This window comes from Macrobrachium rosenbergii, chromosome 17, assembly GCF_040412425.1.
Source record: "Macrobrachium rosenbergii isolate ZJJX-2024 chromosome 17, ASM4041242v1, whole genome shotgun sequence".
Taxonomy (NCBI): domain Eukaryota; kingdom Metazoa; phylum Arthropoda; class Malacostraca; order Decapoda; family Palaemonidae; genus Macrobrachium; species Macrobrachium rosenbergii.
The window spans coordinates 982,276-1,006,238 of record NC_089757.1 but is presented as its reverse complement, the minus strand read 5'-3'; the positions used below and the strand labels follow the sequence as shown (position 1 = coordinate 1,006,238).

General features: G+C 37.0%; 1 protein-coding gene across 12 annotated transcripts in view; it reads left to right on the top strand.

Annotated features, from left to right (window-relative positions):
- The window catches only part of unc79 (UNC-79 domain-containing protein), a 224,650-nt gene that overhangs the window by 121,634 nt on the left and 79,053 nt on the right, over positions 1 to 23,963 (top strand). For 6 of the 12 annotated variants that reach the window (XM_067119369.1, XM_067119364.1, XM_067119370.1 and 3 more), the window contains 3 exons: positions 2,853 to 3,038; positions 3,184 to 3,198; positions 16,471 to 16,548. In XM_067119369.1, the coding sequence (XP_066975470.1) occupies positions 2,853 to 3,038; positions 3,184 to 3,198; positions 16,471 to 16,548 (279 nt within the window). Of the gene's footprint in view, positions 1 to 2,852; positions 3,039 to 3,183; positions 3,199 to 16,470; positions 16,549 to 22,938; positions 23,011 to 23,963 lie in introns of all 12 variants that reach the window. The other 6 variants (XM_067119371.1, XM_067119368.1, XM_067119362.1 and 3 more) reach the window with 5 other exon arrangements.

Genomic DNA, 23,963 nt, shown 5'->3' with positions numbered 1-23,963 from the left:
GAAATGATTTCTTGAGCTCCCTGTCATGGCAGTAGAAGTTCTTCACCTTCTGCCTATCATGAAAGATCGTAGACAGCCGCTTTTGAGAGGATTCCATCAAAACCTCCACATCCTTCATCTGTTTCTTGCGAGCTAGAGGCTTTTCAAGATCGGCTAGAAAACCAATACTTAATTACAGAAGGCTTTCCACACTGAGACCTTTACAACAACAGTGTTCAGTTTATTGATCCTGGTGCTTGTCCTGAGGGATATCCAGCACCCATACCTCTATAGATAGCCCAATCAAGTTCTTCTGGTATCTCAGGTACACAAAGCAATTTTATGTTTCAGGGCTTAAGTACATCACTTTATTTTGTAATTAGTTCTGGGACATGCTTCTTGAATATCACACATGACTTTGCATGAAGTCTACCGATCTTATGAGCTGGGAGCCCTGAAATATTCCTATCATTGTTTAGGATGGAAATGGGATATAGCCCTTAGATTTGATATTACTTCAGTTTGAGCCTTTGGATAAAGCTTCCCTGAAGGACTGAACTCAAAACACTTCTGCTTTTAGCTCTTACTACTGCAAAGTGTTATAGTGAGCTTCAAGCCCTTTTTTGTGTGGCTTTGTTCAAGGGGAAACATCTTTTTTTTTTCTCCCATTGTTTAGGACTAAAATCGTCAAAGCCCTTTCCAGATTTGTGAAGGTGCCTAATTTAACTCCTTTAGTAGGTGATGAAGAGGAATCTCTACAAAGTCCAGTTATAGTGCTGAGGATCTATCTAGAAAGGCTTGATCCTTGAAGGGGAAGGGTTACAAACTTCTGTGGTGTTAGGAGGCCAAACACACTTATGTTCAAGAATTCCATGCCTTTTTTATATTGTGTAAGCAGGTCAACACATGTAGATTTGAATCCTGATCATTTTCCATCGTTTGCAAGTAAAACCTCACAGTGTCCATGCTGTAAGCACATCTTAATTTCCTAAAAAATATTTGGCTAGAAAAGGTTGTGAATGCAGCTCAGTGAACGTGGAACTCAATTTTTCTTTGCTTTTTCTGCAAGATATCAAATTTTGCATGAGAATTGTAAAGCCCTTAGTCTTGTTGTCATGGTGTGGATGATTATCTGCTGAACCAAATATGAGAGGGTCTACCTTTCTCTTGTATCTTCAGGTTGCTATGAAATCCCAGTGTTGTGTTTAGGGAACATGAAGATACACATTAGGGTGTAGGAGGGTGCCTTCATATCTGAAGGTAACCATTGTCTTTAGTTTTGGACGTCAGTAATGGGTTTTTGACTCTGGCACGAGTTACTAGTACTCTGACAAGTCTCGCTACGAGGACTTTACACCCTGCTGTGGATCCACTGTCTGCCGACAGTGCTTACCAGGAAGGATCGCTTTTAAAAAGCATATAGTTTGCTCAGCTGAGTGTATACTTCTCTGGCTGCACAAACCAACTATCCTCATTCAGTTAGGTAGTCAGCTAACTTTAACAGTAGGTAAAATTTATCCCAAACAATGATAATTTTTATAATAAGATTAATTGTTTGGACACTTACCTACTGGTTAAAGTGGAAACCCACCCATCCTCCCCACATCTTTGTGGGTGGTCATGAAGAATTCTGACAAAAATGTAAATATTCCAGTGCTGCCTGGTGGGAAACAGGTGATTACAGACAGTCCTTCCAGGTCAGCCAAGTGTTATTCTTTTGTTTATTTTGAATGCCCATCACACTTAATGGAGCTTAAGTTGTAAGCTAACTTTAACAATAGGTAAGTATCCAAAATTTTAATTTTACTTTTAATTTTCCCTTAAGACAGCATTTTTTGGGGACAGTGAAAATACCAGTAGTACTGATATACAACATGTAAGCTACTACTTATCTATTAACTTGTTTACAGTTGTCTGCTGATATGGGAATAAGTCTTCGTGACTACATGTAGTGTTGTTTATTTTATGATGCTGTCTGTGTACTGTTTTAATGAAGTATACTTTATACAATTAATTCAGATGTAATATAGAGGAATTCTGATTACTGTCTTGCAATGATAGCTGCCCTCTGGGATGAGGAAAGGCCTGTGAAGAGAGTAACCTCTAGTCTCTAGGACATGGGGTAAATTTCTGAGACGTAAATCATGAAAAAACAGATTTTGACGTAGGAAAAACCTATTTTTGGTAGTCACTGTTGAGTCCTCAAGGGGTTACCTTCCATGGGTCTACCGGAGCTCTATGGTGACCAAAGTAATATCAAAGAATTCTCATTTAGTTGGTCTCGTGGCCAGGTATTGTGTCGTAATGATAAACGCTATAACACGTGATGTAGAATGTAATGGACTCAGAGATAAGAGGTCACTTCCCCTTATCTTCAGCAATCTGTACCCAGGTTGTTTCCATCGTCAAAACCTGCTAGAAGAAGTGACTACTGCACATGTGCAGTCCACTGTATTGTTGACAAAGAGACCGGCACGGAGACCAAGAAGCCATTACTTTCTGTTGGTCAATACAGGATGATCCCTTGCCCAAATCCCATGCCTTTTCGTCAGGGAAGTGGGAGGGTTTTGAGGACTCAACAGCGTCTACCAAAAATAGATTTTTCCTATGTCAAAACGTGTTTTTTGGTAGTATAGTATTACAATACATATCCTGACAGTAACGTCTTGTAGCACACACTGCTGAGAACACAATTCACCAGTGAAATAGGCTAACACAGGTCAGGGGGTACCTGGGCCTACCTAGTAGGCTTTTGTTTTTTTTCAGTTAGTAACAGCTGAAGCTCAAGATGCTGTGAGATACTTCATTTATGAAAGCGAAGGTTTGTATCCTGTAGAACAATTAATTTTTTTTTATTATTTCTCCCCCTGCAGACTTGAAAAATTCAGACATGACGAGTGATGTGTTTGAGAGGAAGCTGAGTCGAGCTAAGGATGCTCTTACTTTGGTTCAGAGTGCCAGCGTAAGAACTTTATCTGGATCTTTGGGCACCAAGTGGCCTTATAAACGAACCATGTCGGCTCCTGCTAACATGCTTAATCGTACTGTAGAAAAACAAGGTGAGGGCAGTTTTGTATTTTATGTTGTACTGTATTTGAAATGTTGGATGTTAAATGGAGTAAAGTTTAATATAATCGTAAGTCAATGTGATTGATTTAGTTTACACTATCCTTACATGTATTTCATAAAATCTTGAACTTACAGATGTGCAGCACACTGGTATGTAAATTTTCACTTATCATTTCTATATTGTATTGTAGTTCAGTTAAGAGCAACTTTATGTCATCACAAGGTATTAGAACTTCAAACTGATTTCACTAAATGTTGTAGAATTTTAGATCTTGTCTTTTAGATAATTTAGGCGACATGAATTTAGTGTTAACTACCTCATGCTTAGGCTTTGTGAGATGAAAGATGAGATGGCCTCAGAGCTACATCTCAGGATTTGCTTAGTTTACTTTAAGTCTGCATAGCTGTTGTGTTTTCTAATGAATAATTTATCTGAATTTTTGCCCAAAATTCTTCAAAGTATAGGATTCTAGAGTTAAGGTTGCTTAGTTAAGGTTGCTTACATAAAATTCAAAATTGCTTCAATAATGTCTGTTACTAGCAGTAGTTGAACTCAAATTATAGTGTCTATTTTATGCATTAATCTATGATAAATTGTATTTCACATATTCAATGAGATTTAGAAAGTACAGTTTGATTTTGAATGTATTTTGCCTTACTATATCATTTGTGACACATTCCTGATACATTGAATAAATTATTTAACATAATATCATTGGCTCAAACAGAAGAGTAGTAATAGAAATTGATACAACTACAGTGGTATGCAGTTTGGTAAGTTATATATATATAAAATAAGGCTTAGATAAAAATAGAAATCTTTTTAGTTTTTTAAGAAGTACTTTTTAAATTCTCTCGTTTTCTGTTAGTGGTGGTTGTCGTTACTGATGAGCATAGCTTTTATTCATTTTTTAAAGCATTTGGAAAACTGCAATGACTCAAGGTTCTTTTAGAAATAAGAATTTTATATTTAACTATACTACTACTAATACTACATATTTGTGCTATCACTATTATCTGACATGTAATATGATGCAATGTTAATTGTGGCTCAGAAACACTAATTTTTCACTTTTGCCCTTTGTATTAGTAGTAGATATAATTTTTAGTGTATTTACATAATTGATATTCCAGTCATGAACAATGGATAAGTTGTATTCATTGGTGTTACTGCCACTTAGTGTTTACAGCCTCTGAAATCTCGCAGCAAGGTTATCTTTTTGACTAGTCTAAACACTTAATAAATGTGTGACAATTTTTCCGTAAAATTTCCCTTAAAATCTAGGAATTTGACACTGACATCTTTTAAACTATTGGTCTGCTTGTATAGTGGTTAGTGTTGTGGCATGCCACTCAGATGTCGCAGGTTCACATCAGCCCCAGGGTAATGAAAAATCACTGGCTCTGTATCATGATCAGTTACTGCTGCAGTGTGGGGTCTGCGGTGGGAAGTTGAAACCAACATTCTTTGGAAGCTTGAATTTCAAGTCAGTGGCCCCTGTGTGCTTGTTCCGTGGGCATGGGAATAGGTAGATGAAACCTATAATAATAATAATAATCCTTGAGTGGCTGTCTTCTGCTATCTTTTCATAGTAAAATAAGTTATGACGTGGGTACAAAGAATGTGGTTGTGCATAGTTTGCTCCTGAGGAGAATGAATGAATGAATGTCCCTTCAGACACCGCAAATAAGGTTAAAAGTTGTTAAAAATACATTTGACTCTCAAGTAGCACGCATGTAGCTGCTCTCTCCCTCTGTAAGATTTCTTGGGCATAAGAAGGTAAGCTCATCATGTTAAAGCCAATGGGAGCTCCAGACAGTTGCCATCTTCTCCCTTCTAGCGTTTACTTTTATACCTGCGTATTAAGGAATGCTCTTTTTGGGGATATACCTCATCATGATTACCTGTAATTATTGATGTTTAAATTCTTATTATTATTATTATTATTATTATTATTATTATTATTATTATTATTGCTTTATTAACATGATACAATTCTGGCATAATGATTATGACTGCACTTTGTTAGGCGTGTAGCGTTTTGTGTGTGGTTGGTAAAAAAAGCAAGTAACTACTCAAATGGACAATTTTTCTTTATTATTTTGTAATACATTATTATTGAGGGATGGAGTAATGCGTAGGATGCATTAATTACACAATGTGATAATAATATTGTGTAGGAAGCATTAATTACATTGTAAAACACCTAAACAACACACGAATGGCAAGAAGTGTGGCCAAAATTCACCCAGATTTCCATTAACCCAAACTACTGATTTGTAAAAAGTTGACTTTACTTTCCTCTAGTGCAAATCAAATTATTCTGTGACTGAGAATCACAAAAACTTTGATAGTTCCACCATCTGAAATGAATCTGCTTTAATTTGAGACCAAATTAAAGGTTCTATCTTTTTGGAACTGCTAAACTGTGACTGCGTTTCCTGGACACTTTTTAATTTGGCGCAAATGTACCTTCCTATGTCGGACGCCCTATATGCTGTAAAGTTATTACAGTCTTTCAAGAATATGCTATATTTTTCCTTCTGATAAAAATAACCATGAACAGTTCTAGCATTTAAATTCCCAAAGAGTGTGTGAAAAAATAACTCATATGAAGCAAATCATTCAAGTCGCTCTTTAGAAGGGAGACAACTATGGGCTTTTTCTCAAAAGCCTATTTATCACTTTGTGAACAGATTTATTAAGACACTGAGTAACTCTGTTCACTGCTGTTGATATGAATTGCTTTTAGCAGAATTATACTGAATTTTCATTCCAGCACTTCCTCCATTTTGCCCCTTTTGATATATGATTTAGTCATTAAATGAAACTGCTGTAGCAAGTCAGGACCTAGTTTTACTGGCCAACAGAAAGAGATCACACTTAGAATCAAATGGAAGGATATGGAAGAGAGAATCTAAAGATTCTTTTCAGTGTTGGAGGAGTTTGTAAAAAATTTGTGTCCTTCATCAGTCCTACAGAAATTTCTTGTAAGTCACATGATCTCTCAGTGATCCATTAAAGCAGATCCAGATTTTATGCTTAGTTATTGCAGCTGAAGAGGTCATTATCTGCTGCAGTAGAGCTAGAAAATCTTCCAGTTTTTGTCACAGATGAGGTGGTTGAAAGTCTACAATAGTGGCTGGATACCAACCATTTAACAAAGAGAATAGACTTGATCAATCTTGAGAAGTTTGCTTCTCTCCAAAACCCCCTGATCCCAACTCTTTGATGAGGTGGAGGGGCTTAGGGATCCACTGCAGGGAGTGTATGTTCCTTTATGCCTGCTCTCTCTGCTGTGGGTTCAGCTGAACGTTGGGACTGTAACTCTTGTACTCCTCCTCCTATAAATTGTCCCCTTCCTTCTCCCTCCTTCGTTGACCACCTTTGCATGGTATTGAATTACGGAAGTCACTGCTCGTGTAACTTGAAGGAGGGTGGAGTTGGACGGCATGCCGCGTCACCTGTAGAACTAGAGTACCCGACTTGGTCGAGAGAGGAGAAACCTCTTAGTATGGCCCTGCCTATTACAATTATAACAACGCCCTTGGGATCCTGAACTCGCAGAAGTCTTATCATCCTCTGTCTTGGCACATAACCTCGTAACTGTGGAGTCAGAATTACTCTGTGTAAGATGCTTCAGAATAGTCCTGGAAGATTTTGGCATCCCGTCCAAAAAGGAGCTGTCTACTGTAGGGCATTTCGACGTGTGCTTATGAACATGAGAGAACAGTAAATTCTCATCCAAACCCCTTTCTATTTCCTTGTCAAAACTATTTACAATAGCATCAGGGGCTTCATTCAGGATCCACACATATTGCAGTAGTTTCTCAAGATTCTCTATTGTAATAGAGCCTCTATTTACCCAACCAGAATTTCTCAACTCCTTCGAAAAATCCCTCGTAGCATCAAAACATCTGGCACTAAACGTGACCAGCGAATCATGGCCTTTACGGACCTTGAAAAGAGATCTGAGATCTTGAACTGCATCGCCAGCTCCAGCTGTTCCATATGATGTTCTCAAAAAATCCTTAAGATCGTCCCAAGTCCTACACTTCAAAAAGTGATGGCTCCATCAACGCTGTCTGATATCCCCTTTATCTAAACTAAGGAAGCCTTTTGCTTCATTGAAAGCTTCTACCCCATCCGTTATTTTCTTGGCGATTAACAAACTTTACTCCCCATCTGTAAAAATTTCGGGGGGAACTGGAAGATTGCCATCAACCAGCCCAGGAAAAGGCTGAACTCTGGCATTTAGGGATGTAAATTTGTGCAACATTGTCACTTTATCCTTATCTTCGTTAGCCTCAGCCATATTATCGAAATGGATAACCCTCCAAGTTCCAAGGACTCGACCTGTTCTCAGCTTCATATAACTCCCCAAAGGTAGAAAGAGAAAGGAAAGAAAAAAAAAACAAGTTAAAAATTCAGCAAATTCCCAACACTAATGGAAATGTGAACCATTAAATCAAATTGTAAATGCCAAATGCGAACAGTGAAGTACCCTTAACTGCAGATGCGAACAATTAAAAAAAAAAAATTCTAAACACCAAATGCAAACAGTGAAGCAAAAATACTTCAGTCCACCCACACAAAGAAAACAGGCTCATAGAGAGAACGGGATAACAGCATCAAATGCTCTCAATGACATCTCTCACAATCTTGTTGACACAGTCACAAAGCAACAGAACTCTCCCTTGATTAGCACCTATTACAAGTAACTAACAAGAAAAAAAACCATAGTAACACTCATGTAACTCCTACTCACAATGATGGCAGCAAAAATATGTAACTGACCTGAAAAAATGAACACTTTTCACCCTTTCAACGCATGCATCTCCACACCCACGACACACAGGTTCACAACATAATTTGATAACAGTGTGCGGTTGTCTCGACTGCAAAAAACATTCGGGATGTATGAGGTCAGGCTATGGCTGAGTCAGTTTACCATCTGACAGGTAGGAAATGGAGCTTGGATAAAGATGTGATAAAGGGGTTTCCTGTTTTATGAGGTTAAGTATTCCTTTAGATATAGCTAAGCCCATAGTTGCTTTGATGGGAGAAGGTGGATTTGAGCTCAGCCATGCTTTAAACACAAGATGGTGGCCTTCATTGGAGTTTTGTAAGTGCATCATGAATTACCAAGTTACTAAACTCTGCGGTGCACAATACAAAATAGATTTTTTCACCTCATAAAGATATGTTTGCAAAATAAATATACACTTTATATATTTTGAAGGATTTTATATTTCCTTGGGCTATCCCACTTCTTAAGTAACTCCTGTTCTACAGACCTACATATTAGGCAAATGAACTGTGTTGATTTACTTTTTTATTATTTGATTATATTTTCTCCATCAGCAAAAGTGGCTAATTACATTTGCAAAGCAAGTGTGCTATGATAAATAGGTAGTATGACATCTCCTTCCTTAGGGTTTCGAACCATTGACCATTGCTGCAGTAGGTCAATACTTAGTCTATTCAGCTATTGAAGACATAAAAAGAGAACAACCAGGTATGCAACAGCATATGCTTGGCATCATAAAGGATGCCACTGCATCCTTAATTATGATGTCACCCCCTCATGGACACCCTAACTATGATTTCACCCTCAACCTATCCAACCTACAGTGAGTGGACACATTTAATCCACCTCCTGAAGGGGCCTAAGGTGATGTATAGTAGGTGCTAACAATAAACCGCCTTCCTTGGAGATTTGAATCATCAACCACTAAAGCAGTAAGTCCAAGCATATTCCATTCATTTACTGAGGGTATAAAGGAGAGGAACCACTGCTCCTGTATTAATGGTTTTACTCCCTCCCTTTCCATACAGGCTGCAATGAGTGGTCACATTAAATCCTCCTCTCCTGTGAAACCAAGGTACTGCACACATTATAAGCAAGCAGTATCACCGTACAATAGACTCTAATAATAACCCTCTTCCTTAGGGATCAAGCTGGCGGCAATAGAAACAGTAGGTCGATGCTTAGTCCATTCAGCAATTGAGGGCATAGAAGTAGAGGAACCAGATATGCAGTTTATTATTATTATGATTCAGAAGATGAAACCTATTCGTATGGAATAAGCCCACAGGGGCCATTGACTCGAAATTCAAGCTTCCAAAGAATATGGTGTTCATTAGGAAGAAGTAAGATGAGGTAAAGGGAGATACATAAAAAAGAGATCCCGTTTATTAAAATAGGAAAAATAAGTTAATAAATTATTAAACAGATAAAAATGTATGAAAATGCAAGGGGAATAGTATTTGGGTTATAATGCATTGCATCTTCACTTGAACTTCTGAAGTTCCAATTGCATGACCGTCTCTGGGAGGCTGTTCCACAGTCCGATGGTGTGAGGAATAAAGGACCTCTGGAACTGAGAAGTTCAACTGCATGTACATGGTACCAAAGCAAGCATCTCTGCACCCCAGTGGGCCGTAGGTGCCGTACACATTGTAAGCAGGCAGTATTGCTGGAAAATAGATTCTGATGATAACCTTCCTTGGGGATTTGAATCATTGACCACTGAAGCAGTAGGTCAACACTTAGCCCATTCATATACTGAAGGCATAAAAGTAGGGGAACCAAATATGCAACTGCATATTTATGCTCTCATAGCAGGAACCACTGCACCCTTAATTATAACTTCACCGCCTCCCTACCTCACCTGCATTGAGTGGACATTTTTAATCCACTTTCTCAAGGGCACTAAGGTGATAACCTCTTTGCTTGGGGATTCGAACTGTCAACCCATACAGCAGTAAGTTGAATCCCCAAGGAAGGAAGTTGTTTGCATCTACTTTCAGGCAATACTACCTTCTTAAAATGTGTGCCCTTCAGAAAGAAGAATTACATGTGTCCATTCACTGTAGGTGGAACAGGTAGATGATAAAATCTTTGGGGTGCAGTGGTACGTGCTATGATATCAGGCACAAGCAGTTGCATACCTGGTTCCATCCTTTTATGTCCTCGGTAGTTGAAAGGACTAATGTTGACCTACTGCTTCAGCAGCTGACTGTTCAAATCCACAAGGAATGTGGTTATTGTTAGCATCAGTTTACAGGAGACTGCCTATTTATAATGAGCATTGGTAGGATCTGAACCCATATGCAGAAACTTTTTATAAAACCGGCTGATGATTCCTCACGTGTTTTGACAGTTCAAACAAGTCTGGGCCGATATATATTTGGGCATGAAGTTTGATGAACATGGCCTGAGACTTGTCTCAGTCTTTTATATCTTGGTAGGGTTTATTATATCTGTGCATTTGGATCTAATGAAACAAAATATTCATACCTTGCTCAGTTTTGTAACTTATCTTGGTACTTTTAGTGTAGTATCAGTTATAATGGTAGCTTTATTCCTGATTATGCTGTTTTTGCTATTGTTGATATTATCTTAGTACAATAATGGCTGAGCCTTATACAGTGTTTAGGTGAAGGGATTAAAGTTTGATTTCTTAGTTTAAACAAAATCTAGGGTCTAATTGCCTTCTGTTAGGATACAGTATTTTTTTTTGCATTAGTTAAACACAGAGTAATTGTTTGAATGATTAATGACAGTATTAGATTGAAGTACAATGAGATAGATAGCCTATATTTGACATATTTGTTATCAATTTTTCACTAACACTTTATTTTGATAATGCTTCCACATGTCACTGACATTCCTCTGTGAAGGAGAACTTAGCAAAATTTAGAATATGTTTTTATGATATTATGACAAAGAAACCACATAGTTGCTTCATGATATCAATTCTCACAATTGCCCCATGATGCTTTGCATTGTCATTGGTGCTTTATATGTCATAAATGTATTGTATCAGTTACTTGGAAGCCATAACTTGAAACCTGTGATTTTTCTTAGGCTTGTGAGCAGGCTTAACTGGTATCTTTAAAGCCTATTTTTATTTTAGATGAAAGATGAAATGGCTGTTTGAACTGTGAGACCTAACATCCATCATTGGCTTATTGTGAGTTGCATTTTTTGCCTAGGTTTAGACAAAGGGCATTGAGGTCATAAAATCACTTTTTTATCATATAACAGATCAAGAAGCCAGTTTATATTTAAACTCAGTTTATATTTACCTTTGTATTCATTTGGGCTCTTTTCAAGTAAGAGGTGACCTCATCATGGTTAGGATTTCTATGAAGCAGTCTTCCATCCATAGATCATTAATGTAAATGATTTTTTACTCAGTTACCAGTTATTCTTTCAGTTAACGTGTTACTTGCTGCAAGTTTTGTGTGTCAGTCATAAAAAAGTTTTGTTCATATGGGGATCCCAAGCACTACATTTTTCAATATGTTAAGTATTCTTCTGTGCATGCGCTTGACCGGCTGTGTACAAACTAAACAAGGGTGGTACCTAAGTAGAGACGGGGGAAAGGGGATCCTCCAGTCTCACCCCAACTGTGTAACCCATTGTCCTGCCTGCTGAGATGTGTTTCAGATGTGTTTCTTGTACTCAGTCTTTTTATATTTGCTGGCTGTTCTTTGGGTGAGTTTTGTGACTTATCAATCCCAAGTGCTTTCTTATGCGAGTTTTTTGCCTGAAAGTGCTGGTGTTGTGTTTTTTCAGGGCTTTTGTGCTTTTTGTTGGTTCTTGTGGTGGTGGAGAGCGGACAAGACCTACTATGCTCTAAGTAGAGGTCGACCTTGTAATCATTTTTGCCTAGAACATGGCTTCTAATGAAGGGTTCTTTTCAGGTGTCTGTGAAGTACTTATGATCTTCTGAGGTAGTTGATCATGGTTACAATGGTCGTGGCTTTATGGACTGCTGCATTAAAAAATGGTTTTTGGGTTTCAGTTGCCCTTCCTGGTGAGCTTCCTTCAGTCCAATGGGTATGACTTAGTCTGTGGTTCCTGACTAGACCAGCCCTGTGGTGTGGGGCAAGTAGGACTAGCAGAAGGAAGGGTAAGAGAGCCGTAAGTGCTCTTCTTCTTTATCTTCGTCTTCCGCCATCGTCCACCTTTACCTCAACCCTGCTTCCTTTTCCTGCGCAAGTGGGCATTGAGATAGGGAAGTCTAGTCCTTGTGTAAGAAGTCCTTGTTTTAAGGCAGGGGCACAAGGTCACTGGTGATGATTGGCTTTCCCAAGACAGGGTCAGCCCTGTGGTGCCATTCCACTTAGACCCAGGGTCTGTTCCCATCTCATCTCTCAGTGTGTTTTCAGGCTCACAGCGAGTTGAGGCTATTTGGCTTGTTCACCTGGTGCATGAGTCATCCTTCCTCTCACTTTAACTTTTTGGAGCCACATGGAAAGGGTTTGCATGACCTGCTTGGTGAGGGTTTTGCATGGCCTGTTCGCTAGTCTTTTACCCAGTCTCCAGATTGGGTTTTACTGTTGGCAACGGAGTATTTTGTTCTCACAATCCATCCGTGGTTAGACAGTCACAGTAAGCAGGTGATTAGAGTGAATTTTCCCACTGCAACTCCCCAGGGGTCACAAGGGAGGTGTGGGTGAGCTATTTGGTGTAGGGTTCACATGGCCTGTTTGAATAGTCACAAAACCAGCCTAAGGATCAGTTTTGCACAGGCAGCAGGAAAGGTGCTCCTTCTCAGCTTTCTTCGGGGGGTTTTTCAGGTGAACCCACATCATTTTCATGCTCAAGGTGTTTTTGCTTTCTGGTGTCTGTGTTGTCCAGGTAAACCTTCTCGTGAGTATGGGCAGGGTAGTTGGAGGAGTGCTGACAAACTTTTCCCTGATGAGCAGTTATACCAAATCATCAACCTCTTCTGTGCATTTAGCCATTTCAATCACTTGTTGAAATATCTCTGTACCCTAGCTACAAACTATGCAGTCAAACTTTGTTCAGGTTAAGTCTCACCGAATTCCTCGTAAATCATTCTTCACTCATAGCTCAGTGTTTCATCACAAGGCATACTGTAAAAAACTTGCTGACCCTTACCTGTTAGTAATGGACTGAGACAAATAGCCCATCATTCCTGGGCTAACCTTGGCTCCCTGCAAATTTCTCAGATCTTTAAATGAAAGCGTCCATGTCATCGTGCTTCTCATGAGATTTTGGTAACCAGGGCTTTACACTAACTACCTGGTACTAGTGCTGCTGGAGGTCAACTGCCAGTTTCTTGCCTTGAGTCTTAACACTTGTAGCACATGCCTCAGCATGCATCCTCTCTTCAGAGGCACTCTGCTCTTTGCCTGTCAGCTTTTCTTGTTCTGTGTTGTTCTGCGTGAGGTAGATCCTGCTGCTCCTTTACAATATTCTTTCATTCTGGGCCTTCCAAACCCATCTTGACCATTTCCACAAGTTTTGCCACCTCTGTTATTGCCATGACCCAAGTACACTTAAACCATAAACTTAGCCTAATACAGTAAAATTATACTGAAGTACTGCCACTAACATTCTCCTGGCAAGGGCACCGATTCACACAGTGTGCAGGGCTTGCGAATACCAGTGGCCTGTGGCCTCATACATGGTGCGATTAAAACATGTTAGTACATTTAAAAATATTGTTTCTTAACAACACTTTTGTATCAGCATATTGCAGAAGGTAATGGTAACTTTCCCCTATTGTATTTGTAGTAGTGATGGTCAGGGATTTTATTTGAACAGCTCCTCTCACAGAGCAAAAATGTTATGTTCAACTGAAAACATGTGGTTTATGGTCTCGTCTTTCATATTGCATTTCCTGCATATGGGTGAGATGTTATTTCCATCTATTGTTCTTTGGACATGTCTGGTTCTTAGGGCCTAATCTGGTGCCGCTGTTAGCATTCCTTCTGTTTCCTTCTTGAGTTCTCCCCTCTGTAGCCATTGCCATGTTTCATCACTGGCCAGTTCTTTTGTCTGACTCATGTACTGTCCATGCATTGGTTTGTTGTGTCATTCCTCTGTTCTGTTTTTCATTCTCCTGTCTCTGTATATTTCTGGGTCTTCTACTTTTATCAGCCCTTCGTCCCATGCAGTTGTTAGCCACTCGTCTTCACTGGTTTTCAGGTATTGCCCCAGTGCTCTGCCCTCGATGTTGACGCAGTCCTCTATGCTTAGTAACCCTCTTCCCCTTCCTTTCATGTTATGTATGGTCTGTCTGTTTTTGCTCTTGGGTGTAGTGCTTTGTATATTGTCATGTGTTTTCTAGTTTTCTGGGCTATGCTACGGAGTTCATCCTTTGTCCACTCCACTACTCCAGCACTGTATCTGATTACTGGTACTCCCCATGTGTTTATGGCTTTCGTCATGTTTCTGGCATTGAGTTTTGACTTGAGTATCGCCTTAAGTCTCTGCATATATTCTTTTCCTGATCGTGTCCTTCATCTCTTGGTGTTTTATATCCTCTCCTTCCATTATTCCCAGGTATTTGTATCTTGTCTCATCTATGTGTTTGATGCTATTCCCGTTTGGTAGCTTTATCCCTTCAGTCCTTGTTACTTTCCCTTTTAGTATGTTGACCAAGGCGCATTTTTCTATTCCAAACTCCATCCTGATGTCCCCAGATACAATCTTTACAGTCTGGATTAGGGTATCTATTTCCTTGATGCTCTTACCATACAGCTTGATGTCCTCCATGAACATCAGATGGTTAATTCCATTGCCTCCTTTCTTGAGTTGGTACCCAACATCCATCTTCTGCAGTACTTTTGTCATGGGAATCATGGCTACTATGAAGAGTAGTGGGGGCAGTGAGTCGTCCTGAAAGATCCCTCTCCTGATGTTAACCTCTGCTAGTCTTATCCCAGAGCTTGTAAGTACTGTGTTCCAGTTGTGCATTGTATTTTTAAGGAAGCTGATGGTGTTTTCCTCTGCCCCATACATTTTCAGGCATTCTATTAGCCATGTGTGCGGTATCATGTCGAAGGCTTTCTTGTAGTCAATCCATGCCATGCTTAGGTTGGTTCTCCTCTTACTATTCTTCATTACCATTTTGTGTATTAGGAGCTGGTCTTTTGTGCCCCTACACTTCCTTCTGCAACCTTTCTGTTGATGGGGGATGGTGTTTGTATCCTCTAGGTAGTTGTATAGCCTTTCAGTGATGATACCTGTTAGTGACTTCCACATTATTGGTAGGCAGGTGATAGGCCTGTAGTTACTTGTTGTATTTCTCTTGTTCTTATCTTTCTGTACTAAGGATGTTCTCCCTGTGGTTATCCATTTGGGAGTATGGTGGTTTGTGATACAATGCTAGAGTTGTTCTGCTATTCGTGGGTGTAGGACCTTGAAGTTTTTGAGCCAGTATCCATGGACTTCATCGGGAACTTTATTATTATTATTATTATTATTATTATTATTATTATTATTATTATTATTATTATTATTATTATTATTATTATTATTATTAATTGTACCCATACTATCAAATGTATGGGACAGAATTGAGATGTCAAGTCCCATCCTTAGACATGTTACATCCCAAAATTTAGACAAAAGTACTACTAATTAAGGGGCCAGAGGTGAGGGAGACTGGCTTCAGTCTGGGAGATGAGAGGTAAAAAAGTTGAGTTTTAGAGTTACACAAAGAAAAAGTTATATGGTTACATATTGCATTTTATTTCATAGAAGTTATTATTTTAACTGTAATCATTATGCACCTAAGTTCAAAGAGAAATAAGCAAATGGTAAGTATAAACTGAAGATTTATAAATTTGGATAGTTTTAAGAGAACTGCAGGAAAAGGAAAGAATATTGATATTAACATAAACTTACACAATAATTTGTAACCATCATGCAAAATAGCAAAGCTAATACTCACCATCACTACAGACATTGATGCTGTTAGTTACGTAACCCTAGCTATGTCATGTCCTCCATCTCAAGCATAACACAGGAGTCCATGCTTTGCTGTATACCTCATCCTAACACCTTACTGGCATGGATACACCCTCAAGTCATGTTTGTATTGGTAAAAATTGACATAATGTGTGTTTATATTGCAGATCTTGTGTCACAATGTATGAACATTTCTTTGTGGAGTCCATTTAGCATTCCATCTCATTGAAATGGAATATGTCTTCTTGGTTTATTTGTTCGTGTATGTCCGTTGTCTCTTTTAAAGGTGATATTATGAACTCGGTAAACAACAGTTATTCAGCTTAAGATAAGCTTTGTTTAGGCTTGGTATTGATTTTTCTTGCAGTTTATCATTACCAATGATTCTTGGTGAAATGTAGTTGCAATAACTGTTGCAGTCCTGTAGAGCATTAGCATAAATGATGATTGCTTGATTTCAACACAGCTGTTTTAATAGTAATATTTTATTTATAATGAAGTTAATTAATTTTTCTTTTGTGATCTCCTTAATCCTGTTTCATTCTCAATATGCCATTTTATTTTGGAAGGTAATGATATCTAGACTGATGATCACTGTTTATTCTGTGTTGAAGTTAGCAGGGAAATTGGTCAGTGGAAGGTTTTTTATTCATTTTTATTTATCTTAACTACACCATTACAGTGGATAAAGAGAAGGAAAAAACATATCTCCGGCAAGCCTCAGCACCGTTACTTAAACGCACTTCAAAATTTGGTCTTGGTCAGTTCATAAGCTTTTTCCAACCAAAAAATTACTTAGCTTGAGGTGCATTTCTTTCTGACCTGGCTTATTCACAGGTATTTGACCCACAAGCATTGAGAGCATATGTAAGACTATGTTATAGGATAAGCTCTAGTTTGATAGGGTAGTAGCCTTGAAGATCTCATAAAAACTTTGTAATGTAATTTTATAGTAGTCAGATTTTTTTTTTTATAAATCTCATAGTATACACCACATGAAACATCTTTTTTTTAATCTTACAATACAATGCTTTGTATTTAAAACTGATGAATTTTATTATTTCTAGAGTTCACTGTTAAGCTGTAAGCTGGTTACATATTATGAAATCAAATACAATTGATGATTACAAGAATAGAATTTTCTGGTCAGACTCACTTTTCTCAGATGTTCAATATATAAAATACCAATCTCCAATACGTGCATGACCTTACACCATCATATTGCTTGTGCGGAGTGAGGGAGAATGGAATGTTTGAAAAGGTTGTTCTTTGAGGTAGACTGGGATACATTGTTGTTTCCATGTGTACAAGAGCAAAATGATAAGCAGTGAATAGCATGGAAGGTAGGTTGATGTATTGGTTTGTTTAGATATATTGGTGCTGTTAGCCTTCTTGCATTTTAGTTGCATAACAAATAAGCCCCTACCAATAAATGAGATCCACTTGAATTATAAATGCATGTTGTGATGAAGGTGCTTTCATTAATCATTCAAGTTCATTCTATAAACCCAAATTAAGTCATATAAATATGAATAGCAAGGTGTAATTTTTAGACAGTGCCTTGTATGTGTCTCGGAATCGTTGTGTAATTGGATGAGTAAATTGGCAGATGTGTACGAAAATGAGGACACACTATCTCTTAGTCATTGTTTCACTATACATATCAACCTCTTGATTATTTAGATGATATCTGATTACATCCTATAGTAAACTTGTTGTTTCTAGCCACCCCACTGATTCTTCCACATAATCATGAATAGCTCCTTAAGGTAATGCAATCCATCTTCAGGGGGCACAACCTTCTAGTGTTTTCTCACTTTTTATGGGTTGTGTTGTTAGGCCTCTGATGCAATTCAGGCAGCCTGAAAACTACTGACTTCTGCAGCAGTTTAGTTTGATAAAATTTTACTTAGTAGGATAGATTATGATAGCTTGCTTCCAGTATCAAAAGTTGAGCACAGAGTCATCATATTAATTACAAGTCAGATAAGTGAGTAGCTCAAAATTATTTTGAGACACAGTAACTTACAAAACTTTTAGTCGGGAGGAAAGATAAAGCTTATTGAGTGATTTGGTTATTTTTTCACATTTTTCTGCCATGTGATGAAGAGAGGAGCAATAGTCGTGCAGATTATTGTTTTGGTTACGTAGTTGGTAATGATCTTTGAAAAGGTTACTCTGTAGTGACTAAAATGGTCTTTGATACGATACAGGACCTACCTAGTGATATTTATTTCATAGTCATAACACAAGTTACCTTAAACCTATGAAAACAGTTACAATTTTGAGTATCTAGTGCATTGACATACACTTGGACAGCAAATCATTCTCTTGTAATTTGAGAAACACCTTCAACTTTCACGTACGATGTATATTAATTACAAGCTGTCTGTTGTCTAGTTTCATAAAGAAAGTGGTTGTGTTAGCTATATCATGGCCATAAAATTTAGACAGGTATTTTACAGATCCAAAGTGACATCTCTGTGTACCTGAAGTGGTGGAATTTTATTATTCTCTTGTTTTGTTTTAGTTCTATAATCTTTCCTCATTTTAAGTATCAGTCAGATCTGGTATTTCTTTCGGCGATAGAGTGTCCTGTATTTCATTCACTCTTTGTCTTCCCAACTATGTTTTCTTTAGATTAAGCCTGGGTTAAGGCATTTTGCTGCATATTTTTTCCCCTTCACTTATAAGAATGCTGCTAAAATATTTTTACATATTTTTCCCATTCACTTATAAAAATGTTTCGCAGATATTTTTAGTGTTGGATATACTCTACACATACCATCAAAATTATAAGTATAGTAATTGTTATTTTCATGTATTAATATAGATTAGCTTACTGAGACTCTTGAGGCAGATTGGTAGATTTGCATAGGTGTTGCCTGAAGGATTTGTTCTTAAATGAGGTGAAAATCGGAGCAAAATAACGTTTAAAAAATGCAACTGATGCTGAAGGGACACTGCTGTGAGCTTCTAGTATCATCTGCAGTTTCCACACAAGGTACACTGAAAATGTACCCCCATAGCGGGTGTTATTTGCATAGCAGTATCTCTAATCCATGTAATTATTCATTCTCCATTCTGGTATCATTTATGTCTTCATCACATTTATTGGTCCTAACCTGTCTTCTAAATAATCTTAATTTAGTTTCTTCACTGCCACTTTCTATCACAGGTATCTGATCAGCAGCAGTATTCAACCTTTATTGCACATTGTAAAATTTCAACCATCATTCTGTCATATTCTTGAGCAATCTCATCTTTTCATTATACATCAAGACCAATAAGTGACACCATTGACTTGTTCGTTTATAAGTTTTACTAGGCCCTGAATTCCATTCCTCATCCAAGTCATTATACTGTAGTTTGATGTAAGTGTCTGTTTAAAATCTTACACTGTATTATTTCGGATCTGCTTTTAAGGCCTATCTCCACACAGTTTAGATCACCAGATGACTTCGTAATATTTATATAAAGCAAGAAAAAAATCTGTTTTATCTTGCATAAGCTTTTCTTGTACCCTAAGTTTCCTATAAGATATATTTTTTTCTGTGTATCTTGTGGATCTTATGTCAAACTTCTCGTCAAGATATCAACTTTTTCTTTGCTTTGTCACTGACGTTTTACCAAGTTTCGGTAGCATTTTCCTCTCTCATGTCTGATCTTGTATGGTTTTTTAGGTTATCATATGACACTGTTAGGAATTTGGCTGGCACTGAATTTAGTCTGTTAAGAGTCTAGTTTAATTTATGTTCACATCTCATTTTGGTTTTTGTATCTTTGATATCTAGAGATTTTAGCGTCGTCCTTCCACAGTGATTTGTCTAATTTACTGGAGTTTCTCGGCTGTTGTTTTTCGTTTGTAAGTCAGCTCCGGGGCTTCATCTTCTTATCCAAATGTGTAAAGTGACTACATAACCAGTATTCTCATATCTTTGGGTGTTCTTCGTGTCATTTAGTTGGTACATTCTGGAACATTCTCCTTTTCTTCAGTGTTTTTATGTATAACTGCTAATTATTTGTTTGTTATGTATCAAATAGATTACTATTCAGTTTTCCTTTTTTGGGGGTCATGTAATTTTTGCACATTCACATAATATTCTGCAGAATTTGTATTTAAGTTCTGAAATAGTATCTCTTCATTTTTATCTTTTATTCCAAGACCTATTGCTTGTTAATCTTTTACTCTGCATTCACCTCCCTCCAGAACATTTTTTTTCTAAAATTTTTCTAAACTTTCTCCTCAAATATTTCATCTTACCTTGCCCTTCCTCTCTTGACTTTCCCCATAGTAAGCCACCCTATTTTTCCTTTCATATTACTGTTGAAACTTTTCCTTCTCTTTTGTAGCAGTACTAAGTAATCTACCATTTTTCTCCATGAAATGCTCTCGTCACACTTGCATCTTATCCTCCTTAGCATCTACACTCTACACCTTTTCCTCTTCCCTAAGCATCTGTACTCACAAACACACCATACTGCCTCAAGGAACCAATTTTTGAAGTTTTAAAACGCCATATTCATTCCATTTATCTGTTGTTCTTTGATCAAAGCCCATTCTTCATTCACCTTTTCCTTACCAACTACTCGCACTTGTATTAATCACCTTGATAACCACACACTGTGCCCCTCATCTCAGAAAAATTACACAATATTTTAACTTATTTCTACCAAGTAATAATCAGATACACTTTCAACCTTTCTTTTTACTGTAAAAATTCGTCATCAGACTCTTCAGTATGTTATTTACTAGTACATAATATGATAAAGTTTACCAAACCATTTCCTCTTAACCAAATTATACTTATGGATATTCTTCTTTTGAAAACCTCTTATATAAAATGATAAGGCCCCTGGGATATTCTTCTTTTGAAAAACATTTATATCAAATGATGAGGCCCCTGGGATATTCTTCTTTTGAAAACCTTTTATATCTAATGATGAGGTTCCGGGGATATTCTTCTCTTGAAAACCATGTATATCAAATGATGAAGACCCTGGGATATTCTTCTTTTGAAAACCATTTATATCAAATGATGAGGCCCCTGGGATATTCTTCTTTTGAAAACCATTTATATCAAATGATGAGGAATCTGGGATATTCTTCTTTTGAAAACCATTTATATCAAATGATGAGGCCCCTGGGATATTTTTCTCTTGAAAACCATTTATATCAATGATGAGGCCCCTGGGATATTCTTTTGAAAAACATTTATATCAAATGATGAGGGCCCTGGGATATTCTTCTTTTGAAAACCTTTTATATCTAATGATGAGGTCCCTGGGATATTCTTCTCTTGAAAACCATTTATATCAAGTGTTGAGATCCCTGGGATATTCTTCTCTTGAAAACCATGTATATCAAATGATGAGGTCCCTGGGATATTCTTCTTTTGAAAACCATTTATATCAAATGATGAGGTCCCTGGGATATTCTTCTCTTGAAAACCATTTATATCAAATGATGAGGCTCCTGGGATATTCTTCTTTTGAAAACCATTTATATCAAATTATGAGGCCCCTGTGATATTCCTCATTTGAAAACCATTTATATCAAATGATGAGTCCCCTGTGATATTCCTCTTTTGAAAACCATTTATATAAAATGATGAGCCCCCTGGGATATTCTTCTTTTGAAAACCATTTATATCCAATGATGAGGCCCCTGGGATATATCCAATGATGATGCCCCTTAGATATTCTTCTTTTGAACACCATTTATATCAAATGATGAGGCCCCTTGGATATTCTTCTTTTGGAACATTTCTGTCAAATGATGAAGCCCCTGATATATTCTTCTGTTGAAAATCATTTATATGAAATGATGAAGCCCCTGGGATATTCTTCTCTTGAAAACCATTTATATCAAATGATGAGGCCCCTTGGATATTCTTCTTTTGAAAACCATTTATATCAAATGATGAAGACCCTGGGATATTCTTCTTTTGAAAATCATTTATATCAAATGATGAGGCCCCTGGGATGTTCTTCTTTTGAAAACCTTTTATATCAAATGATGAGGTCCCTTTCAAGACATATTTCCTTGAGAAATTTCCCATTTTCACTCATTTCAGGAACTCCAAGTCCACTAACATATCTTCTCTTTCCAAATCACTTACCTGTGTTTAAAGTATCTGATATCTCATTATTATTATTATTATTATTATTATTATTATTATTATTATTATTATTATTATTATTATTATTATTATTATTATTATTATTATTATTATTATTATTATTAAAACATGCATACATAAGAATAAGGTTGTGAAGGCATACCACATTCTTTTTTAGGCAGGACAGTCCAAACTAAGTAGTACTGAATTTATTTATTCTTGATTGACAAGAATATGGGGATATTATTATGTAATAGTAGTCTAAATATATTTATGGAAGGCACAGAGTATTAATATATAGTACTCTGTTTTTTACTTTGTAAAATGCTCTTTAGACAATGCTCTGTGGGTCAACTTAGGCTGCCCTAGGTTCTGTAGGCATTCTTTTATGCTTCTCAGCAGGTTTCAAGGAGCATTTTGAAATCCACCAAAAGATACATTAGCTTAGCTATGCATAGGTGTTTGTATTTTTAGAGGATTTTCTTGATGCTCTTTCAAAACCTTCTAGCAGCTGAATAAAGACCTTTCAGAACTGGGTTATTAATGTACTCTAAATTCTTGAAGCCAGGCTATGTGTAGTCATTGTGTAGTCTCTCTCTCTCTCTCTCTCTCTCTCTCTCTCTCTCTCTCTCTCTCTCTCTCTCTCTCTCTCTCTCTCTCTCTCTCTGATGTTTTTTGTCTCTCACATTTCTCTTCCCCTTGTTCTTTAATCATTCATGTTGTAATTTCTTTATGACATACAATGGTAGTTATATCTGGATGGCTTTCTGACCAAATGACCCATGTAGTAACCCTTGACAATAGGCTTGTTTTACAGGGTCACCACTCTTGAACAACTTAACTATGCATGGTCTCATATTTGTGAAAGACACACGCTACAGGAACAATGGTGTCTTCAGAAATACTTTTTTTATTTGTTTGTGTATTGTATTGGAAACTGACTTTTTCTTGTAGGGCAGGGCATCTTTCCCAGCCATTGCTTTTTGTGATGTACAATAAACCATTTTGTTGTCCCTTTTTGCTTGCAGACTTTACTATAAAGGGGCTTTGTACTATGCCCTGTAAACTGTTTGAGGCTTACTTCATTGACGTAATGCAGGGTATCTATTGTAGTCCTATCTACATAAAAGTCTTTTTTTTCACTTGTAACGTGTGTAGAGTTGTTTACAGATTCCATAGTCATTATTTGTTTGCTTGAATTCCTCCAATCTATTTCCTTTAGAAGGTGCATTCTCTGTGTAAGACATCTGATTCTGTTGTAATTTTTGTTAAGTGGGTTATATCAGTATTTTATTGCACAGTCAAATTTGGACTGATGTATGATGAAGTCACTGATGTGCATTTAAATAGAGATTTCCGGATACGATCAGCAGAGAGACTGCACCTTTTTTTAGTAATTGTAAATAGAACTCTTCAGTACTGCATTTTGTATTAGTGATTTTTCGTAGTATTTAAAGTTGTTATACATTTAAATAAATATGGCTGTATTAAAAAAAAAAAAAGACAGCACACAGTGAACATCATTAGCACAATTGAATCTTTGATAGGAATACCTGTTTCATCAGAAGGCACTGTTATTTTGCATTTAGGTTGGTAAAACACTCTAAGTGTCCCCTGCATGATAAAGTTTAATGATTACTTAATGGAAAATTATTTCTTAGATAAATGTCTTCTTACCCATTCCATATCTCAAAGAATTTAATGATCTCCCAAAAAATATTAGCTCTAAAACAAGGAACTTTAGTTCTGGATTTTGGTTTATTTCGTATAGGTAAACCCTATAAATAAAGTATCGTTCCCTTTCCACTGGCTGGTTCATGCAGTGTTCACTTAGTACTATTATTTCAGTATTTATTTAAGAGTTTTCAGTTCGGTAAAATGACAGTATTTTTCTGTGGAATGAAAACAGATTGTTTTTATATTGATTTCTTCTGTTCAGAAAACATTGTTTTTGTATTGATTTCTTCTGTTCGTATTTACTTATTAAACTATAAAGCCTCACTTAACTTCATGCTTTGAAGTGATAAAGATTGGTCTACTACAGAAATTAATT